The sequence below is a fragment of the Saccopteryx leptura genome, chromosome 5 (genome assembly GCF_036850995.1).
Source record: "Saccopteryx leptura isolate mSacLep1 chromosome 5, mSacLep1_pri_phased_curated, whole genome shotgun sequence".
NCBI classification, from domain to species: Eukaryota; Metazoa; Chordata; class Mammalia; order Chiroptera; family Emballonuridae; genus Saccopteryx; species Saccopteryx leptura.
The window spans coordinates 178269623-178291639 of NC_089507.1; the positions used below are offsets into that span (position 1 = coordinate 178269623).

A 22017-nucleotide genomic window follows, 5' to 3' on the forward strand; every position below is an offset into this window, starting at 1 on the left:
AATACCAGAGCTAAGTGATAAAGAGAAAATATTAAAAGCTGCTAGAGAAAAAAAGGCTATCTCCTACAAAGGAGCCTCCATAAGGATGACATCCGACTTCTCAACAGAAACACTTGAGGCCAGAAGGGAATGGCAAGAAATATTCAAAGTAATGCAAAACAAGAACCTACAACCAAGACAACTTTATCCAGCAAGGCTATCATTTAAAATTGAAGGAGAAATAAAAAGCTTCCCTGACGAAAAAAACTCAAGGAATTCACTACAACCAAACCAATGCTGTAAGAAATGCTAAGGAGCCTGTTGTAAACAAATCAAAGAATATAGCAAAAGAGAAATACAGCCTTAAAGAATAAAATGGCAATACACAACTACATATCAATAATAACCTTAAATGAAAAAATAATAATAACCTTAAATGTAAATGGATCAAATGATCCAATCAAAAGACATAGGGTTGCTGCGTGGATAAGAAAACAGGACCCTTTCATATGCTGTCTACAAGAGACACACCTTAAAACAAAAGATGCACATAGACTGAAGGTAAAAGGATGGAAAAAAACTATTTCATGCAAATGGAAATGAAAAAAAAGCTGGGGTAGCAATACTTATATCAGACAAAATGGACTTTAAAACAAAGGATATAGTAAGAGATAAGGAAGGACATTGCATAATGATAAAGGGAGGAATCCAACAGGAAGAGACAACCATTATAAATATCAATGCACCTAATATAGGAGCACCTAAATATATAAAGCAGACTTTGATGGCTATAAAGAGCAAGATCAACAGCAATACTATAATAGTAGGGGATTTCAATACCCCACTAACATCACTAGATAGATCCTCAAGAGAGAAAATTAACAAAGAAACAGCAGACTGAAAGGACACACTAGATCAACTCGATTTAATATATATCTTCAGAACCTTTCACCCTAAAGCAGCAGAATATACATTCTTTTCAAGTACTCATGGTACATTCTCTAGGACAGACCACATGTTAGGGCACAAAAGCAATCTCAACAAATTTAAGAAGATTAAAATCATATCAAGCATTTTCTCTGATCACAATGGCATGAAATTAGAAATCAACCACAACAGAAAAACTGAAAAATACTCAAACACTTAGAAACTAAATAGCATGTTATTAAATAACGAATGGGTTAACAATGAGATCAAAGAAGAAATAAAAAAATTCCTAGAAACAAATGATAATGAGCATACATCAATTCAAAATTTATGGGACACAGCAAAAGCAGTACTGAGAAGGAAATTCATAGCATTATAGGCATACCTCAAGAAGCTAGAAAAAGCTCAAATAAACAACTTGACCCTGCATCTAAATGAACTAGAAAAAGAACAGCAAGTAAAGCCCAGGGGTAGTAGAAGGAAGGAAATAATAAAGATCAGAGCGGAAATAAATGACATAGAGCAGTGGTCCCCAACCCCTGGGCCACGGACCAGTACCAGTCTGTGGGCCATTTGGTACCAGTCCGCAAAGAAAGAAGAAATAACTTACATTATTTCCGTTTTATTTATATTTAAGTCTGAACGATGTTTTATTTTTTTTAAATGACCATATTCCCTCTGTTACATCCATCTAAGACTCACTCTTGATGCTTGTCTTGGTCACATGATACATTTATCTGTCCCACCCTAAAGGCTGGTCCATAAAAATATTTTCTGACATTAAACTAGTCCGTGGCCCAAAAAAGGTTGGGGACCACTGACATAGAGGCTAAAGATCAATACAGAGGTAAAAAAAAACTAGAAGCTGGTTCTTTGAAAAGGTAAAAAAGATCGATGAGCCTATAACTAGACTCACCAAGAAAAAGAGAGAAAGGACTCAAATAAATAAAATTAGAAATGAGAGTGGAGAAATAACAACTGACACAACAGAAATACAAAATATTGTAAGAAAATCCTATGACGAACTGTATGCCAAAATACTAGGCAACCTAGATGAAATGGACAAATTCCTTGAAACATACAATCTTCCAAAACTCAATCTGGAAGAATCAGAAAACCTAAACAGACTGATTACAACAAATGAGATCAAAACAGTTATCAAAAAACTCCCATAAAGAAAAATCCTCGGCCTGATGGCTTCACAAGTGAATTCTACCAAATATTTAAAGAAGAACTAACTCCTATCTTTCTCAAGCTATTTCAAAAAATTCAAGAGGAAGGAAGACTTCCAAGCTCCTTTTATGAGGCGAGCATAATTCTGATTTCAAAACTAGGCAAAGACAACACAAAGAAAGACAATTATAGGCCAGTATCCCTGATGAATATAGATGCTAAAATCCTCAACAAAATATTAGCAAACCGGATCCAGCAATATATGAAAAAAAATCATACACCATGATCAAGTGGGATTTATTCTGGGAAGGCAAGGCTGGTAAAATATTCGTAAATCAATCAATGTGATTCATCACATAAACAAAAAGAAGGAGAAAAACCATATGATAATTTCAATAGATGCAGAAAAAGCATTTGATAAAATCCAGCACCCATTCATGATCAAAACTCTCAGCAAAGTAGGAATACAGGGAACATATCTTAACATGATAAAGGCCATCTATGACAAACCACAGCCAATGTCATACTCAATGGGCAAAAATTAAAAGCAATACCCTTAAGATCAGGAACAAGGCAGGGGTGCCCCCTTTCACCACTCTTATTCAACATAGTTCTGGAAGTCCTAGCCACAGCAATCAGACAAGAAGAAATAAATGGCATCCAAATTGGAAAAGAAGTAAAATTATCATTATTTGCAGATGATATGATTCTGTATATAGAAAACCCTAAAGTCTCAGTCAAAAAACTACTGGACCTGATAAGTGAATTCAGCAAGGTAGCAGGATATAAAATTAATACTCAGAAATCAGAGGCATTTTTATACACCAACAATGAACTGTCAGAAAGAGAAATTAAGGAAACAATCCCTTTCACTATTGCAACCAAAAATATAAAGTACCTAGGAGTAAATTTAACCAAGAGATTAAAGACTTGTACTCAGAAAATTATAAAACATTGATAAAAGAAATCAAAGATGATACAAACAAGTGGAAGCATATACTGTGCTTGTGGTTAGGAAGAAAAAACATCATTAAAATGTCTATATTACCCAAAGAAATTTATAAATTTCAATGCAATACCAATTAAAATACCAATGACATATTTCAAAGATATAGAACACATATTCCAAAAATTTATATGGAACCAAAAAAGAACACGAATAGCCTCAGCAATCTTGAAAAGGAAGAATAAAGCAGGAAGTATCACACTTCCTTATATCAAGTTATTCTATAAGGCCATTGTACTCAAAACAGCTTGGTACTGGCATAAGAACAGATATATATCAATAGATCAATGGAACAGAACAGAGAATCCAGAAATGAACCCACACCTCTATGAACAACTGATATTTGACAAAGGAGGTAAGAGCATACAATGGAGTAAAGACAGCCTCTTTAACAAATGGTGTTCAGAAAATTGGACTAGAAATGAAACTAGACCATCAACTTACACCATTCACCTAAATAAACTCAAAATGGATAAAAAACTTAAATGTAAACCATGAAACCATAAACATCTTAGGAGAAAACATGGCCCTGGCCGGTTGGCTCAGTGGTAGAGCATCGGCCTGGCATGCGGAAGTCCCGGGTTTGATTCCCGGCCAGGGCACACAGGAGAAGCACCCATCTGCTTCTCCACCCCTCCCCCTCTCCCTCCTCTCTGTCTCTCTCTTCCCCTCCCGCAGCCAAGGCTCCACTGGAGCAAAAGATGGCCCGGGCGCTGGGGATGGCTCCTTGGCCTCTGCCCCAGGTGCTAGAATGGCTCTGATCGCGGCAGAGCGACACCCCGGATGGGCAGAGCATTGCCCCCTGGTGGGCGTGCCGGGTGGATCCCAGTCGGGCACATGCAGGAGTCTGTCTGACTGCCTCCCCGTTTCCAGCTTCAGAAAAATACAAAAAAAAAACAAAAAAAAAAAAACATAGGCAATATGCTCTCCAACATCTCTCGCAGCAATATGTTTGCCTATTTATCTCCACGGGCAAGTGAAATAAAAGACAAGATAAACAAATGGGACTATATCAAACTAAAAAGCTTTTTTGCTCAGCTAAATACAATAAAAACAGAATAAAAAGACAAACTACACAATGAGAGAACATATTTGACAATACATCTGGTAAGGGCTTAATAACCAAAATTTATAAAGAATTTATAAATATCAACGCCAGGAAGACAAACAATCCAATCAAAAAGTGGGCAAAAGAAATGAATAGACATTTCTCCAAAGTGGACATACAGATGGCCAACAGGTATATGAAAAAATGCTCAACATCAGTACTCATTAGAGAAATGCAAATTAAAACCACAATGAGATATCACCTCACACCAGTCAGAATGGTGCTCATTAACAAAACAACACATAATAAGTGCTGGCGAGGATGTGGAAAAAAGGGAACCCTCCTGCACTACTGGTGGGAATGCAGACTGATGCAGCCACTGTGGCAAACAGTATGGAGATTCCTCAAAAAATTAAAAATTGAACTGCCTCTTGACCCAGCTATCCCACTTTTAGGAATATACCCTAAGAACACCATAGCACTGTTCCAAAAGGAGAAATGCACCCCCATGTTTATGGTAGTATTGTTCACAATAGCAAAGATCTGGAAACAGCCTAAGTGTCCATCAGTGGACGAGTGGATTAAAAAGCTTTGGTACATATATACTATGGAATACTCAGCCATAAGAAATGATGACATAGGATCATTTACAACAACATGGATGGACCTTGATAACATTATACTGAGTGAAATAAGTAAATCAGAAAAAACTAAGAACTATATGAATCCATACAGGGATGGGACATAAAAATGAGACTCAGAGAGATGGACAAGAGTGTGGGGGTTACGGGGTAGGGGGGAGAGGAAGGAAAGGGATGGGTTGGGGGAGGGGAGGGGCACAAAGAAAACCAGATAGAAGGTAACAGAAGACAATTTGACTTTGGGTGATGGGTATGCAACATAATCAAATGTCAAAATAACCTGGAGATGTTTTCTCTGAACATATGTACCCTGATTTATCAATGTCACCCCATTAAAATTAATTTTAAAAAATGCAGGCACATGTCCTAAAAAGGCATATATTAGAATATCATAGCAGTGACATGATTTTTAATAAAGACTGAAAACAAGCCAAAGCCTCATCACCAAGGAAACAAATTGTTATATTCATATCATGACATACTATGCACCAATGAAAATTAATAAACTATAGCTATATATAACAACATGGATGAATCCCAGAAACATACTTATTAATAAAAATAAAGTAAATGCAAAAGCATGACTCAGCAACTCCTTTACTGGGTATCTATTCAAAAGATTTAAAAACATTGGTACGTAAAGACACATGCACCCCCATGTTCATCACAGCATTATTCATGGTGGCCAAGACATGGAAACAACCAAAGTGTCCCTCAATATAGGGTTGGATAAAAAAGATGTGGTATATATACACAGTGGAATACTACTCAGCCATAAGAAATGATATATTACCTTTTACAACAACAAGGATGGACCTTGAGAACATTATGCTAAGTGAAGTAAGAAAACCAGAAAAAGCTAAGAACTATATGATTTCACACATAGGTGAGACATAAAACTGAGACTCATAGACATAGATAAAAGTGAAGTGGTTCCCAGGGCAGGGGGTGGGGGAAATGAAGTAAAGAGGAACAAATATGAACAGTGACAGAAAGTGATTTGGCTTTGGGTGATGGGCACACAACACAATCAACAGTCCAAATGCTATAGAGATGTTCACCTGAAACCTAGGTACTCTTATTGATTAGTCACCCAATTAAATTTAGTTTTTAAATTAAAAAGAAGAATAATACAAGCATACATTTTATTATTCCTGGTTTTGCTAGACAGATAGGCTTATATTATATCAACTATTTGTTTTAGATTATAAAAATTATCAAATTGATTGTAATCAAATTATTCAATACATCATTAGTCTCACAAACTTATTTTCAACAATAATTATGTTTTATAATATGCCTGCCTAAAAATAGTTTCCAAAATCCTTTTGGTAACTCTAAACCTTAAAGTTATGCTGTTAAGTAATAAAAAAAAAATCATCAAATACATAAATAATTTCTAAAGCAGATAAATATTGAATCATTTATAATTAGGTGTAGGTTTCAGGGATTTTGAGGAAAGAGGAATGCACTCAAATCTATAAGGACTGCTAGTGGAATCTGGAGGTGAGTTCCTGGCTTGGTATCGTAGCCTCAAAAAGCTTTCAAAAGTCCAATTTAAACCTCCATATAACATTCCAGCAGAGCAGGCCCTCTGTCCCTACTGGTCACCAGACAGCTCCATTTCCTTCTGCAGACCAGCAGTGTTCCTGGGACCCAATGGAGAAGGTCAGAGAAAACAGATTTGTCCATATTTGGATATCACGGCTCCTCTGAACTCTGGCAAAGTGGATATTGTCACCATCAAAGACCCCTTCGTTAATCTCAACTACATAGTTTGGTTGTTTCAGTATGCTTCTGCCGATGGCAAGTTCAATGGCACAATACCATTAGCATTAAAAACCCAATGGAAAGTTCCATATTTTTCCATTGAAGCCCTAATCTTCCCCATTGGTATATACACCTATACCTCTGGTGATTCAGTGAGTTAGCACCAGAGTACTCCTGCACACATAATAAACTTTTCTCCCATTGATCTGTCTGTTGTCACTTAATTTGCATGTCCCTAACCGGAGTTGGTAGAAGAAACATTTCTCTTTCCAACAAATGCTTTTATATCAAACAAGAAAAAAGATGAAAATAAGTTAATCAAACCACTAGATTAGGAAGAACAAAACAAATCCAAAGAAATTAAAAGAAAGGAGGTCATAGGAATAAAAGCTGATATTAATAAATTAAAAAAGAAATAAACCCACAGACTTGATAGATAAATGTTAAGAGCTAGCACTTTGAAAAGACTAAACAAAAAATCTTTTTTTCTTTTTTTAGGAGAGGGTAAGAAGCAAAGACAACTTTAAGAAGAAGAAGGGGATACAACCAGTTACAAAAGAGGAGAAATTGTAGGAAAAGCTCCAGACTGGGCACCAGAAGCTGGGTCCATGTAGTTCATGAGCAGTCTAGCTGGAGATTGCAGGAAAGCCCACCTAGGCAAAGTCTATTTTTGATTAAAGGGAGAGTAAGGAGCCATTTCTCCAAAATGAACCACACAGCAGCAATTACCGGAAGCTGAAGGCAAACCAGGCATAGAAGGGCTGACTCACTGAGAAACCAAGAGTGTCATTTACCCAAGGAGAGAGCAGCAGCAGCAAGTACTGGCAGTGGGATGCGAGGCAGAGCAAAGCTGAAACGCCGAGGGGGAGGTTAAAACAGGTTCGGTAATATGAAGTTGCTAATTCCAAGTACATCAGGGGAAAGCCAATATAGAGGTCAGGGGTAAGAAAATTGATTACAGACCTCTGCACAGAATGAGCCAAAATAATTTCCATTTTTACCTACAGGAGTCACTTGAGTCAAGTGATTAAAGCAAAGTGACATCATCAGTAATGGGACAGATTAAAAATGTGTAACAGCAGACAGGACGCAATGAGAACCCAGTCCCTTCCATGCTGACTCTCATCATGAGGAAAAACCACATGAACACAAAAGTACATTCTGCAGAAATATGGACCTATAATCTTCCAAGTGTTTAGGTCACCAACATCAAGGAAAGACTGAGGACCTGTTCCAAAATGAAAGACTATATCACAACTGAGTGTAGTTCGTCATTCTGGATTAGAACTTTCTGCTATGAAGGACATTATTGAGACAAACAGGGAGACCTGAACAAGGTCTGGAACTTTGACTTAGATGGTGGTAACATATGCAAATTAACTCTTTGATTGTGATGGATGCTTTTTTCTTTTATTAATTTTAATGGGGTGACATTGATAAATCAGGGTACATATGTTCAGAGAAAACATCTCCAGGTTATTTTGACATTTGATTATGTTGCATCCCCCTCACCCAAAGTCAAATTGTCTTCCGTCACCTTCTATCTGGTTTTCTTTGTACCCTCCCCTCCCTCCACCCTCTCCCTTTCCTCCCCCCCCCCCCCCACTATCACACTCTTGTCCATGTCTCTGAGTCTCGTTTTCATGTCCCATCCCTGTATGGAATCATATAGTTCTTAGCTTTTTCTGATTTACTTATTTCACTCAGTATAATGTTATCAAGGTCCATCCATATTATTGTAAATAATCTGATGTCATCATTGCTTATGGCTGAGTAGTATTCCATAGTATATATTTACCAAAGCTTGAAGTTGTAAAGAATGTCTCTCTGTAGGAAACACTAAAGTACTCATCAGTGACTCAGAATCACGTTGGCTACTTACAGTATTTTCAAATGGAAGAAAAGATGTAAATGCAACTTTTCGTAAATTTAAGATTGTTTTCACATTTTTAAAAAAGAGAAATTTTAAAAAGTATTGCCTTGGTGTCATTTCTGTGACTTAGTCAATTTTGTCACTTTAAAGCATTTAAATCACTTTAAATCATCCTGAGTTTCAAGAGTGCCTCCTGGTATTCTTCATAGCACATGTTTCTTAGGTAGTTGTACCTGTACCTCAATTCATCTTGAATGGATTTTTTTCACATAAGATTGGTAACTCTCTTCACTACTGGTTAGCATTTTACAGGGTACTGCATGTCTGCCCAGTGGATACTCACAAACTCAGTCATGCCCCTCTTGTGGGCAATTCTGAGATTTTCAATTTGTTAACTTATTTGGATTTTGTATTTGTTTATTTTTAGTGTTATGATTAAGCTCAGTGAATACTCTTGACTATGAATCTTTTTACGTTTAAGATTATTGTCTCAGATTTGCTACAGTTGAGGTAAAAGAATATGAACATTAAATGGATTCTGATAATCACTTCTAAATTGTATTTCAGAGTTGAATCAGTCACCCTCCACAGCTGTCAGAAATTCTGAGTCAGAAAGCTCCTGGCTCAGAACTGACTACCTTAATTCCAATACGTATTTGTAACTCAGGCAAAAAAGGGAAGAAAAAGATCCTGAGTTTCAATGTGCATTTTAATTTTGTGGAAGCTGAATATTTTCCCACACTTATTATAAATAATATTTTTGTATAGTTTTGTGAAAAAATAATATGTATGTACAGAGGTATACGTGTGTGTGTAAATATATATATATATAAGGTCTACCAGAAAGTTCTGTCCGTTTCTATCACAAGTTTCGACACGTAAGCACATGTTTATTTGGCGCATGTGTGCCTCTCTATTTTTATCACTTAATGTATACATACTGACGTAGCAATTAACTAAAACAAAGTTGATTCACGTTAGTCTTATCTGTGAAGTGATAGTGTACCCATGGCTACTGATAAAGTTCATTTACGCCACTGTAATTTTTACGAATTTCAACAAGGAAGAAATGCTACAGAAGCATGTCTGTCGCATCCACCATATTCCCCGGACTTAGCACCCTCCGACAATCACTTGTTTTTGTCCTTACAAAATTTTTTGAAGGGCAAAATATTCAAAAATGAAAAAGATATCAAACAAGCACTGGTTCAATTTTTTGCATCAAAAGATAAAACATTTTTCAAAAATGGGATATACAAATTGCCCTCACGCTGGCAAGAAATCATTAATAATAATGGCAATTATATTATTTAATAAAGTTTATTGACGGTAAGAAAAATTTGTATTTTGTTTTATTCCAAAAATGGACAGAACTTTCTGGTAGACCATATATATATATTATATATATAAAATATAATATATATATATATATTTTTTTTTGAAATAACATTCTAGGCTCAAGACAGAGCACATGGGAACTGAGAACTAACTTTGGCTTGCCTGTAAAACTCTTCTTGACCAGAAGTGTAGTATACCTTTCAGCCAATTCCAGAACACCAAACTGACTCTGGGCTTTATACTTATTTCCTTGTTCCTTTTTACCCCAAACAAGGTTGATTTTGTGGCTCTAGCTAATCAGATATTTTGTATTTTTCTCTTTCTTGTTTTTTATTCTTTATCATATATATATATTTTTTTAATTATATTTATTCATCTTAGAGAAGTAGGGCGGGGGGAGAGAGAGAAAGGAAGGCAGGAGGAGGAGCAGGAAGCATCAACTCCCATATGTGCCTTGACCAGGCAAGCCCAGGGTTTCAAACCAGCAACTTCAGCATTCCAGGTTGACACTTTATCCACTGCGCCACCACAAGCTTCCAGCCTTCTCCCCATTTTGCAATTCTCCAAAAGGAGACTACCTACTTCATAACATATTAAAATTTGTTTGTATCACTTAAATTGTCTTTTTTTTTTTGGAGACATATCTTTTTCAGATTTTTTTTTTTTTAAGTGAGAGGAGGGAAGATAGACTCCTGCATGTGCTCTAACCGTGGGATCCACCTGGCAAACCCCGTCTGGGCCGATACTTGAATCAACCAAGCTATCCTCAGCGCCCAGGGCAACGTGAACCAACGGAGCTACTGGCTGGGAGAAGGTAAGAGAGAGACAAGGAGGAGATGGAGGGGGAGAGAAGCAGATGGTCGCTTCTCATAGTGCCCCTGACCAGAGATCAAACCCGGGACATCCGCACAGTGGACTGATGCTCTACCACTGAACCAACTGGCCAGGGCCTTGTCTTCTTTAATTATTTTTAACAGTGTGTGTGTGTGTGTGTGTGTGTGTGTGTGTGTGTGTGTGTGTGTGTGTGTTATCAATATATTAATAACCTTGAGTGGAAATGGAATGTCTTTAAAGATGAGCCTGAAGTCAGAGCCAGCTGCCAAGGCGACTGTCCCGGACCTTCTGCTGAGCTAACCTGCACTCTCCTGAAGTGAGAAAACACCAAAACCTGGGACTCCGCAGTGCACAAAAGGCTTGCAACCCAGTAGCAAAATAAGTGGCTTTGTGGTTGGGCTCAGAATTCATAAGTTTTCCTTTGTTTGTTGCCATGCGCAAGGACTATGATTTTTAGTAATTGCTTCCTTAGTTGCTTCACTTAGATTAAATTAGGTAGGTCCGTGATATTTTAAGAGTCTCACAAACCCTGTGTAAACAGACACAGAACTCACAGTGACCCCAATGCAATGGGTGCAGCCCACAGACAGCCAATTCAATCAGGGGGAAATTCAGAGTATTCACTTGCAAGCAATTGATTTTCAAGAGAAATGTCAGCAGGATCAAACAGCCTGTTGGGATGAAAATCCCCTGAATCACCCCTATCACTGTGTTTTCTAGTAAGTAACTCCTGAGTCCATATAGTGTAATAGCCAAATTACTATAATTATCCAGCGACACAAGTGGCATATCAACATTATTTTAAACATGGATTTTTTTTTGCATAATCTTTCATTATTATCATTCAGCTTCCCATTTGGAAATGGAAAACAACAACAGACTGTGATCTACGCCCAAGAGAAGAGAGGTCACCCAAAGAGAACAAATAAAAGGGCTATTTACATGTGAATATACTAAGAGAGATGTGTTTTACAGTTAAATACACTCTTGACATTCATTAAATGCCTTCTCCCTGCTTCATAAATATGGGCAAAAGAGATCTCGCCCACTGAGAAAATGATCCCAGTACATAATAATCATAACGAATATAAATAAAGCCACTTTCCTTTCAAAGACCTCAAGGCCCTATATAAAAACGCATTTGTAGTTCTACCATTGTGAAATGGATCCGCCTGGTGGGGAGCTCAGCTGAGCACTAAGTCATTCCCAGTGCTTAGGAGAGTAGGAATGTGCTTTCTAGTCATCTTGCTCTCCGCAAAATAACAGATTCTTTTTTTTTTTTTTTTTTTTTTTTTTTTTACAGGGACAGAGTCAGAGAGAGGGATAGATAGGGACAGACAGGAACGTAGAGAGGTGAGAAGCATCAATCATCAGTTTTTCATTGCGACACCTTAGTTGTTCATTGATTGCTTTCTCACATGTGCCTTGACCGCGGGCCTTCAGCAAACCGAGTAACCCCTTGCTCGAGCCAGCGACCTTGGGTCCAAGCTGGTGAGCTTTTTGCTCAAGCCAGATGAGCCCACGCTCAAGCTGGCAACCTCGGGGTCTCGAACCTGGGTCTTCCGCATCCTAGTCCGACGCTCTATTCACTGAGCCATCACCTGGTCAGGCTAAAATAACAGATTCTTAAGTGGGTGCCCTAAGAATCATTTGGTGCTGCTGTTTTTAAAGGCATTTGAAACAGCTTAGAAACCACTATCAGCAGCAGGTTTTGTTAAATAATCAAAAGGCTCATTCAACAAGATAGCTTTTGGGGCAGTGACCCCAACAACAATCCTGGATTTTAAATCTGGATCATCTCCTTCCTGATGTGTTGCCAGCCCAAAGACTCCACCCAGAGAAGCCCTGCAGGAGTTCCTACTGTAAACCTTGGAGATAATCACATTAGTGCGGGCACAGGTCTGGTATTGCTCATTTTGTCAATGTCTCTAGCAAAGCATTAGTTAGCTAATTGTAGAAAACTAAAGTTGACAAGAGTAGCTAAAGTTTTAGAAGAATGAAATTTTGTTACCTTATTATACTAAAAATACACTTAGTGGTTAAAAAATAAATTTTAATTCTAACAATTATAGGAGTAGACCGCCTTTGTATGAGCATTAGGTAGAGTGGACTTTGTTACCATGACCTCCATTATTGCCATAGCCTTGCAATCTTGCCCACAAGGCTCCAGAGAACCATTGACACAGGATGCTAGGTGTTATGGGCTGAATTACATCCCCACAAAACTTACCGTATTTTTCGCGCCATAAGATGCACTTTTTCCCCCAAAAGTGGAGGGGAAAATGCCTGTGCAACTTATGGAGTGAAAATTTGGCATTTTATTAAATATTTTAACACACCATTTGGTTCAGAATTTTTTTCTTCTTATTTTCCTCCTTAAAACCTTAGGTGTGTCTTAAGGTCAGGTGCGTCTTAAGGAGTGAAAAATATGGTATATGTTTAGGGCCCTGGCTGGTTTGTTTGCTCAGTGAATGGAGTGTTGGCCCAGCATGCCAACGTCCCAGGTTAGATCCCCAGTCAAGGCACATATGAGAAGCACCCATCTGCTTCTCTCCCCCTCCCTCTCTCTCACCTCTTCTCTCAGATAGTGGCTCAACTGGTTCAAGTATTAGCCCTGGTCACTGAGGATAGCTTTTTGATTCAAGCATGGGCCACAGATAGGGGTTGCTGGGTAGATCCCAGTCGGGGTGCATGCAGGAGTCTATCTCCCCTCCTCTCACTTACTAACAACAAAAAGTTTCAGTACTAGCCCCAGTACCTCAGAATGTGACTGTATTTGGGTGGACCCTAATCCAACACGACTGTGTCCTTAAAAAAGAGGGGGAAATGGGACATGGACAGGGGGACAAGGAAAAACCACGTGAAGACACAGGGAGACACAGCCATCTAGAAGCCATAGAGAGAGGCCTCAAAGAAAGCAACCTTGTCAACTCCCTGATCTCAGACTTCGAGCCTTCACAACTGTGAGAAAACCAATGTCAATTGTTTTAGCTCCCATTCTGCGGTGCTCCGTTAGGACAGCATGAACACACTAATACAGAGCCCTAATGGGCACCAGTTAAAGAACTAAAGAACATACTGCATGTTAAAATAGATGTTCTGAGAAATACAATGCAAATATTTTGACTGAAATAGTGCTATTCTCTGTAGACGAGTGTTTCATCCATATTTGGAACCCATGTTAAAAGAAGAATAAAGTAAAATAGAAGGCAACCAGGCATATAAAATAGAACCTTAGGAAGATAGGCTAAAGGACCTTTCTTTTATTTTATTGATACACAATAAATACGACTTGATTTAGTGATTGTTTTTTTAGATCTGGCACATGGAGAGTGGTTCCAGATGTGTCTTCCCCTACAGAGGAGAGAATCTGAGGTCAGAAGCAAATGTAACTTCAATGAAAAGAAATTTAAGATGTAAAAAAACATTTCATGACAATAAATGATTTTTTTTTATGTAAAAGGCAACACTTCTATGTTTTATGTGGAGATGTTATGAAAATTATATTTTGAAGGGCCTTTTAAATGTATAGTAAGCAGCATTTTTCCTGGGTGAGTTGGTTATGAGGGGCTATATTGGTTATTCTTTTGAAAGCCCACAATTCTGTTATATAAAATTATATTTCTCCCTGCCAGCAGCACATTAAGTTCCGCAGAGCTTCTGTATGGTAAGCCCTGGGTGTATAATGAGATTCACAGATCTAAACCTTGCGGGGTTCATTTAGAACAGACTCCTGCTCCCCAGATCGCAACAACCTACATGACAAACAAAAGTTTTATTTTTTGCTTGTTTCTATTTTTTTTTTTTTTTACTTTAACTAGAAATTGTGGCAATGCCAATACAGCTGTGGAAACACAGGCTGTGTCCTATTTTGCCTTATGCATCATCAAGAAAATTGCTAGTTCAATTCTGATTCCAAAGCCTTTATTGTGATGATGACGGGAACAAAAGACACAGAGACACAGCTTGGTTTGCAAAGGCTGGGCAGGGCAAGCAGTGGGGCCAAGTGGGGGAAATAGACATTGTTTTGAGCCACTGTATTGTCTTCATTGTCACTGAAGGAATATATCCATGCCCTGTCAGGCAGATGCAACATCCCAATATGTGTCCACTCCCTTTTCAGATACTCTGAGCCTCTATGCTTCTTCCAATGTTCAGAGAACTTGCTACTTCTAAACTAGGAATTCCACTAAATAAAAAGGTAGACTTCTATTAGATTTATCTTACACTGGGACAAAGTATGCATCCTTAGACATTGTTCCCATTGGTCCCAGTTTAGTCCCAAGATTTAGCAATTAAAAACCCAAAGTAACAAGTGTGTGTGACAGGTTATATATGCAAAATGGATGGCTAAAAAATGAAAACATAAACCAATTAATTAGTTGAGTAAAGCACTAACTGAATGTGTATAGTTAAACTTTTGAGATTTGATGTCCACATCTGATGTGGCTAATCTGACAAAGAACAGCAGGCTGATCGGAATGTGAGTAAGTAGCTAAAGAAGGACAGCCACTCCGTTAGCTTAATAATGTTGAGCTGGGACTTCCTTCTGCTTGGAAGGGTGCAGGCTGGTGTGAAACTGCAGGAAAAGAACAGACCCCTGAGTCAAGGATTTGAGAAGAAGCCGTTTATTTATTTAGAGGTGATTCCAGGAAGCCTCAGGCGGAAGGTGAGGAAGAGAGAAAGCGAGGAAGCAGCTAATAAAGGACATGTCATTACACAGATGACCACTGTGGACAGCTGGGATTGAACTCCATGGAGGAGCCCTGCAAACAGCACAAAACTCATGTCTCACAGTTGTCCTAGCTGAAGGTGAGGGACTGGTTGTTTACACGCCACCTCCTAGCGGTCGTGTATGAATGATGTCACACTGGTGGGAAAAGACTAGAACAGCAGTGTCTTAGTGTGGGTTTCCTGGGAAGCAGAGTGGAGTCAAGAAGTCCAGTCTGACCAGCTCTGTGGGCGCTGGCAGGGAAACGGCAGCAGGGGGCGCGACGTGAGATGGAAACAGTCTGCTCCTGGCATGCTCAATGCTGGCACTCGGGCCTGTGCAGGCACAGCAGGGTGGCCAGCCACAGTCCCGCAAATCCTGCAGATGCAGCGGTGACATCCCAACAGATAGAATTTGTTCAGAGCACACATGCACACACACGCACACACACATGCATGTGCGTGTGTAGTGTTGCAGCAGGATACAAAGACGTCAGGGAAACTCCGAGGAGGTTGGAAGGGACATGACAGGTACCAGAGCCGCTAGGTCCTCATCAGAGCCCCACCCGCCCTTGGCTCCATCAAAGAAAAACAGTTTATGGATGGAAACCCCTGCAATGGTCGCAGAAGTCAACAACAAGAATTAGCTAAAGCCAAATCATTCCAAGGTGGAGAGAAAAGTGACCCCCAAGCTCATTATACAATCATTATCATGAAAACTGACACCACAAGTAAAAGGGGGGCCATGACACTTTCAGAAAAAGGGACCATATTAGGAACAAGACATCCTTCTCTTGACCCTAAGGCAGAGACAGAATCTGGCTCCACAAAGTTCTAAAACTGGATCATATAAAATCTCAGGAACTGACCGATCAACCAGCACACAACTTACCTGGGAGGTGGCGCCGGCCACTTGGACATGGACTCGCTTCTTTCACAATGGCCAGTGCCCTGGAGTCTCTCTTTCTCTCCCTGAATAAAACTTGACACCTTCCCGCCTGACATGTGAAAGGTCGCAGACCATGCCCGGGGCACGTCAGCTCCCAGCACAGACCCAGTCCGGTGACAGTCTCAAGGGGGACATGGACGTGTCACCAAGAACTGGTCATGCATCTGATTGTAGCAGAACCCCCGCAGGAGCTTTCCATCAAAGCCGTCCTGCACACAGTCACCTTGCCAAGCAGGGAGGGTGGGGTCTGGTGCAGGGTTAGCCCCCGAGGAGCTTTAAAACCTTTCATGAACTTGGGCAGGTATAAGAAAGAGGCAATGTCATCTATCCTAGCTCTAGCTCTCCTTCATCAAGTTATGGGAACAAAATAAGATGATAACTATGAAAATCCTTTGAAAAGTAAAATGCACTAAACAAAGTACAAGGTATAAGGCACAGTGGTATATGCCCATCTGAAACAAGAATTATAGTTCGTATTGTAGAGAAATTATTTTTCCTTTAACTTGAGACTTTCATCAGAAAAAGATGAACTGTAGATCATAGCACATTTAGAATTTTCTCTGGAGTCTCATTCTTTGTTGTTGATAGAAGATGACAGTAAAATGTGCTGGTGACTCTTTACTTCAATATAATGAGCTGCTGATTATTTGTGAGTCCATCCCAGAGTCGTTGGGAGTCTACAATAGTGCTCCCTGGTGAAAATTTCATAATCATCTTTGTATCAATGAACATAAAGCTGGATTTTCAAAAATAAACAAAGCAAAGAAGATAACACAAGTTTTCCTATTTCCTTTACTTACCATCCTGAGAACAACTAATTTTAAGTAAAAATATTAAAGGGCGTAGAAAGAAATAGGACTTCTTTTAGCTTCCATATCTCCGGGAGCTTTTGCGAAACAGAGATGTACTAGATCATGTCTGTTTTTAAGTCTAAATTTTAAATTTTGTTTTCCCCATAAAGTTTTTAAATAAGAAAATTTCCATTCGTTCTGTATATGAAACATCAGTAGTCTCAGAGCCACTCAAGAACACACTGGAAAAAATGATATCTTTTCAACTTGTCCTTATTTTTTCTTCTCCTCCTCCTCCTCCTCCTCCTCCTTCTTCTTCTTCTTTTTTATTAAGTGAGAAGTGGGGAGGCAGAGAGACAGACTCTCACATGCTCCCCGACTGGGATCCACTCAGCAAGCCTTCTACCACAGCAATGCTCTGCCCTTTTGGAGGTTGCTGCTCTGTTGCTTGGCAACTGAGCTATTTTGGCGCCTGAAGTGAGGCCATGGAGCCATCCTCAGTGCCTGGGGCCAACTATTTGAGCCATAGCTGCAGGAGGGGAAGAGAATAAGAAAGAGAGAAGGGAAAGGGGTGGAGAAGCAGATAGTCACTTCTCCTGTGTGCCCTGACTGGTAATCGAACCTGGGACATCCACACGAAGGGCCAACGCTCTACCACTGAGCCAACAGGCCAGGGCCTTCAATTTTTTTTTTGTTTTGGGGTGGTTTTTTTTTACAGAGACAGAGAGAGAGTCAGAGAGAGGAACAAACAGGGACAGACAGACAGGAAGGGAGAGAAATGAGAAGCATCAATTCCTCATTGTGGCACCTTAGTTGTTCATCGATTGCTTTCTCGTATGTGTCTTGATGGAGGGGTCTACAGCACAGCAAGTGACCCTTGCTCAAGCCAGTGACAGTCTCAAGTTAGCGACCATGGGGTCATGTCTGTGATCACACACTCAAGCCGGTGAACCCCGTGCTCAAGCTGGTGAGCCCATGCACAAGCCGGCGACTTGGGGTTTTGAACCTGGGTCCTCTGCATCCCAGTCCAATCCTCTATCAACTACGCCATCATCTGGTCAGGCCAACTTGTTTTTAATAACAATCACGAAGAAAAAAAAACAACAAAATTTTTCAGGACTTACTCCGTGCTTGGCACGAAGCTAAGCACATCATGTAGATTCTAACATTTAATCTTCCCAACAATTTTGGGTTAGATGCTATTTTTTGTCTCCATTTTATATATGAGAAAACTGAGTCATAAACCTATTTAATGCCACCTTCAATAAGAATGTACACATTTGCAAAAGACACTGATAACTTATGACTGACGATTGCCTCATGCTGAAAAGTTCCTTCAGTACACTCCAATACCTCTTTCTAAGAAGCATGGGTGAGTCAGCCTCCACTATTAAAAAATGACCTCAAATCTCTCTTTTGGGTGGAGTATTGTTATCAGTACAAAAAAGGAAACACCTCTCCGTCTATGATTCTGCAAGTTCTCTGTAACGAGTGAACACTCAGATGAGTTCTGTATATCCATGCACTTGGTTTCCCATCGGGGAGATAAGGGCATTCGCCATTGTTTAGATAAATAAGAAATTTGCCACCGCCCAATGTGTTCTTTTTTCTATTTTTGAACAACCTTGATATATAATGTTGCAGACACAAAAAAGCAGAACAATTCAAAATGCCACGATTTTAACCTGGGAAGACTCAAGTAGGTGAAAGGCCAATCAAAGAAATAACAATTGCTAACAACGATGACCAACATTTGTTGAGCACTAGAGGAAAGCCCTTGACGTGGGTAATCTCAGTGAAACTCCACAACTTCCCTATGTGGGAGGTGTTACTATTATTTCTATTTCACAAATAAAGAAACTCAGGTATAGAGAAGTGAATTAACACACCTTGCCTGCATCTGTCTGGTTTAAGAAGAAAACATTAATTACAAAGACACCCAGGGATGCAATAAGACCTTATTAAATTAAAATACCAAAGTTTGAGATTATCTAAATGTACTTGGTGAAAATCCTGATACAGGCACTGTTTTAAAATCAATCTTGTTATTTTATACAGTTAGAAATAAGTTAAGCAAGTTAAAAATGACTAATTGTAATAGACCTGCACTACATAATAATTTGTTAAAAACACAAAAGAACTGGTAGGATTAAAAATTAAAGATATATAGACCTTCTTGAGTTACTGACTTGAAAAATTCACTTATTATAATTACACTTGCATGTGTGTGTTTGTGTGTGTGTAATCTTGAAATACTACCAATTATTTCACCGTGAACATTCTGAAGGCAGTTATTTTTAATTTAGGAAATCCTTAGGCTGCAAAGCCACCAAGCTAAAATTTAAAAGTTAGACTATCTGAGCTCATAGACATGTGAAGAAGGATTTAATTAACCATAGAAATTATACCTTAGCCCTGGCTGGTTGGCTCAGTGGATAGAGCGTTGGTCTGGCGTGCAGGTGTGCCGGGTTCAATCCCCAGTCAGGGCACACAGGAGAAGTGACCATCTGTTCCTCCACCCTTCCCTCTCCCCTCCGCTCTCTCTTCCTCTCTCATAGCCAGTGGCTCGAGTGGTTTGAGTGTCAGCTCGGGCACTGAGGATAGCTCGGTTGATTTGAGCATTGGCTCCAGACAGGGGTTGCTGAGTGGATCCTGGTTGGGGTGCATGCAGGAGTCTGTCTCACTGTCTCCCCTCCTCTCATATTAAAAAAAGAAAGAAAGAAACTACACCTTAAAGAGAATTTGAAAAGGAGATATAAAATTAGTCCTTTCACTTAGTATAAAACACAGTTGTGTATACAGCGTGGATTTAATTCCTGACGTGCTCCCGTGCGCTCCCCTGTACCTTGACTTCCTTGAACGGTTAGCTCCTGTGGACGTTGCAGAACATCGTCAGGATGTGGGAAGCAGAGTCCGTGGAAGGGCCCCAAGTCAAAGCACTGATGCAGGAGCTGCAGGTTCACTCTCGAGCACACGCTCATGAACCCAACAGCGACACCCTCCACCTGAAACAGCCAAGGTGTCTCATTACTCTAAGACCTGAAATGAATTCTCATCATGCTGTTTCCATGAGCACAGAGCACGTGGGTGGGGGCAGTTTGGGGGGCACTCTGAGATGGTAACGGGAGGGGGCAGTGCTCTTCTTTTAGTAGCTCTAGTGTCCAGCACAATGCAGGGCACATGTAACATGTTCAAAACAATGCTCAATAAATGACCATTGTGGACAGTCCTAGAAGTGGATACATAACTTAGGGAAGCTGCCAGAGAGTTCTTGAGGGAAAACTGTTTGGAACTTAACATGTGCCCTCTTTGCCCAGGTGATGTCCTGACTGCCCCATATCCTTTTATTGTCCCCCAGCCTTCTCTACACTCTCTTCCCCTCCCCCCACACAGTTCCCAGTGAGACCAGCCACTGTTCCAGTGTCCATCTGACTGACCCCTGACTCAGAGAAAGTTCATGACCTCTTACTCCTTATCAGGTAGGAACTCTGAGTTTCTTGAATTCGTTTATTTGATTAGATGTTCTCATGGGGAGAAGTGAGGAAAGAGGTTTGGTGGAAATGTTCGAGTGAAGTACACTCGTGGGTCTAATCGGCAAACGCACCCACCTCCTCCCAGCAACAAAACAGATACCTGGTTTGAACCTCTTGCAATGGGCCCCATATATTTTCAGCCTTTGATGAGGAAAACACAGGTAAGAATAGGAATGTGATAGTGTTATCTAATAAGAAATATACATTTGATATTCATCGTAGTCCAAGCACAAGCTTTTAAAACACTTGTATTTCCTGAAAGGAGCATCTTTTGTTGTTCCTAACAGCCCCTTTCAAGGAAACCTGAGTTTATGCTAATACAGTGACTCTTTAAAAATGGGGGCTAGTTGTCAGAGGAACCAAACATGTGATTTCAGGGTTCAAACTTTCAGTTCCACCTCTGACCTCAAGGGAGGGGAGAGGGCGAGAGACTGCGTTCAATCACCAGTGGCCAATAATATACAGTAATCAGTCACTCATGGAACCACCTTAAATACCCCTGAACAAGTGGATTAGGAGTTTGGGGGTTTGGTGCACACACTGAGGTGCTGGGTGGTGGCACTCCCAGAGAGGGCATGAAAGCCTCTACCCCTTCCCCACACCTTGGTCTATATATCTTTTTCATTTGACTGTTCTTGAGTTATATTTTCTATAGTAAACCGGTAATAGTGAAGCATTTCACTGAGTTCTATGAGCCATTCTAGTAGTCTAGTGAACCCAGGGAGGTGGTTGTGGGGACCCCTGATTAATAGCCTGTCAGTCAGAGTACAGGTGACAATCTGGGGTGTGTGACTGGTGTCTGAAGTGGGAGCAGTCTTGCGGGCATGAGCCCTAAATGTGTGGGGTCTGTGCTAACTCCAGGAAGTGTCAGAACAGAATTGCAGGATACCCAGTTGGTGTTTAGAGAGATGATGAACTGGTTGATGTAGAAAAAACCCTACACTACACATTTGGTGTCAGAAGTGCTGTGATTAGAGAAAATAAGTTATCTTTTAGTGAGTAGTAGCTAATCTGCACCTATTATTGGTACTAAAATATAAATTAACAAAATTTAATTCTATCATATTCCACATTAAGAAATGACTGTGACTGAAATTCTTTATTCTGTCCTCTCAATAATTCAGTATTTCATTCTTTTCTGCAAGACAAGCGTTTAAAATTTTAAAAGAGAGTGAAAGAAAATGTAGTTTTCTAATTAACTAACCTTATTGTGGTAATTATTTTTCAATAAACAAATATCAAATCATTGTTGTAAAACTTAAGCTTACACAATGTTATATGTCAATTATATCAGTAAAACTGGACAAAAAAAGTAAATTTCACATAAATAATTCCTGTTGATTATTACATGAGTTTTAAGCAAATTCTGACTAATTTGACTAATTTGACTCTGCCAGCTCTTATTAGAAACTAGCATTTATCCTTCAAGCGTATTTTTTGAGACC

The 22017-nt window shown here is 39.6% G+C and overlaps 1 protein-coding gene across 2 annotated transcripts in view; it reads right to left on the reverse strand.

Annotated features, from left to right (window-relative positions):
• CFAP61 (cilia and flagella associated protein 61) overlaps window positions 1-22017 on the reverse strand; it is a 384193-nt gene that overhangs the window by 295695 nt on the left and 66481 nt on the right. The window contains exon 9 of one of the 2 annotated variants that reach the window (XM_066386991.1): window positions 19885-20044. The exons of the other annotated variant lie outside the window; for it this stretch is intronic. Within the exon in view, the coding sequence (XP_066243088.1) occupies window positions 19885-20044 (160 nt within the window). The remainder of the gene's footprint in view (window positions 1-19884; window positions 20045-22017) is intronic. 2 annotated transcript variants of the gene reach the window in all.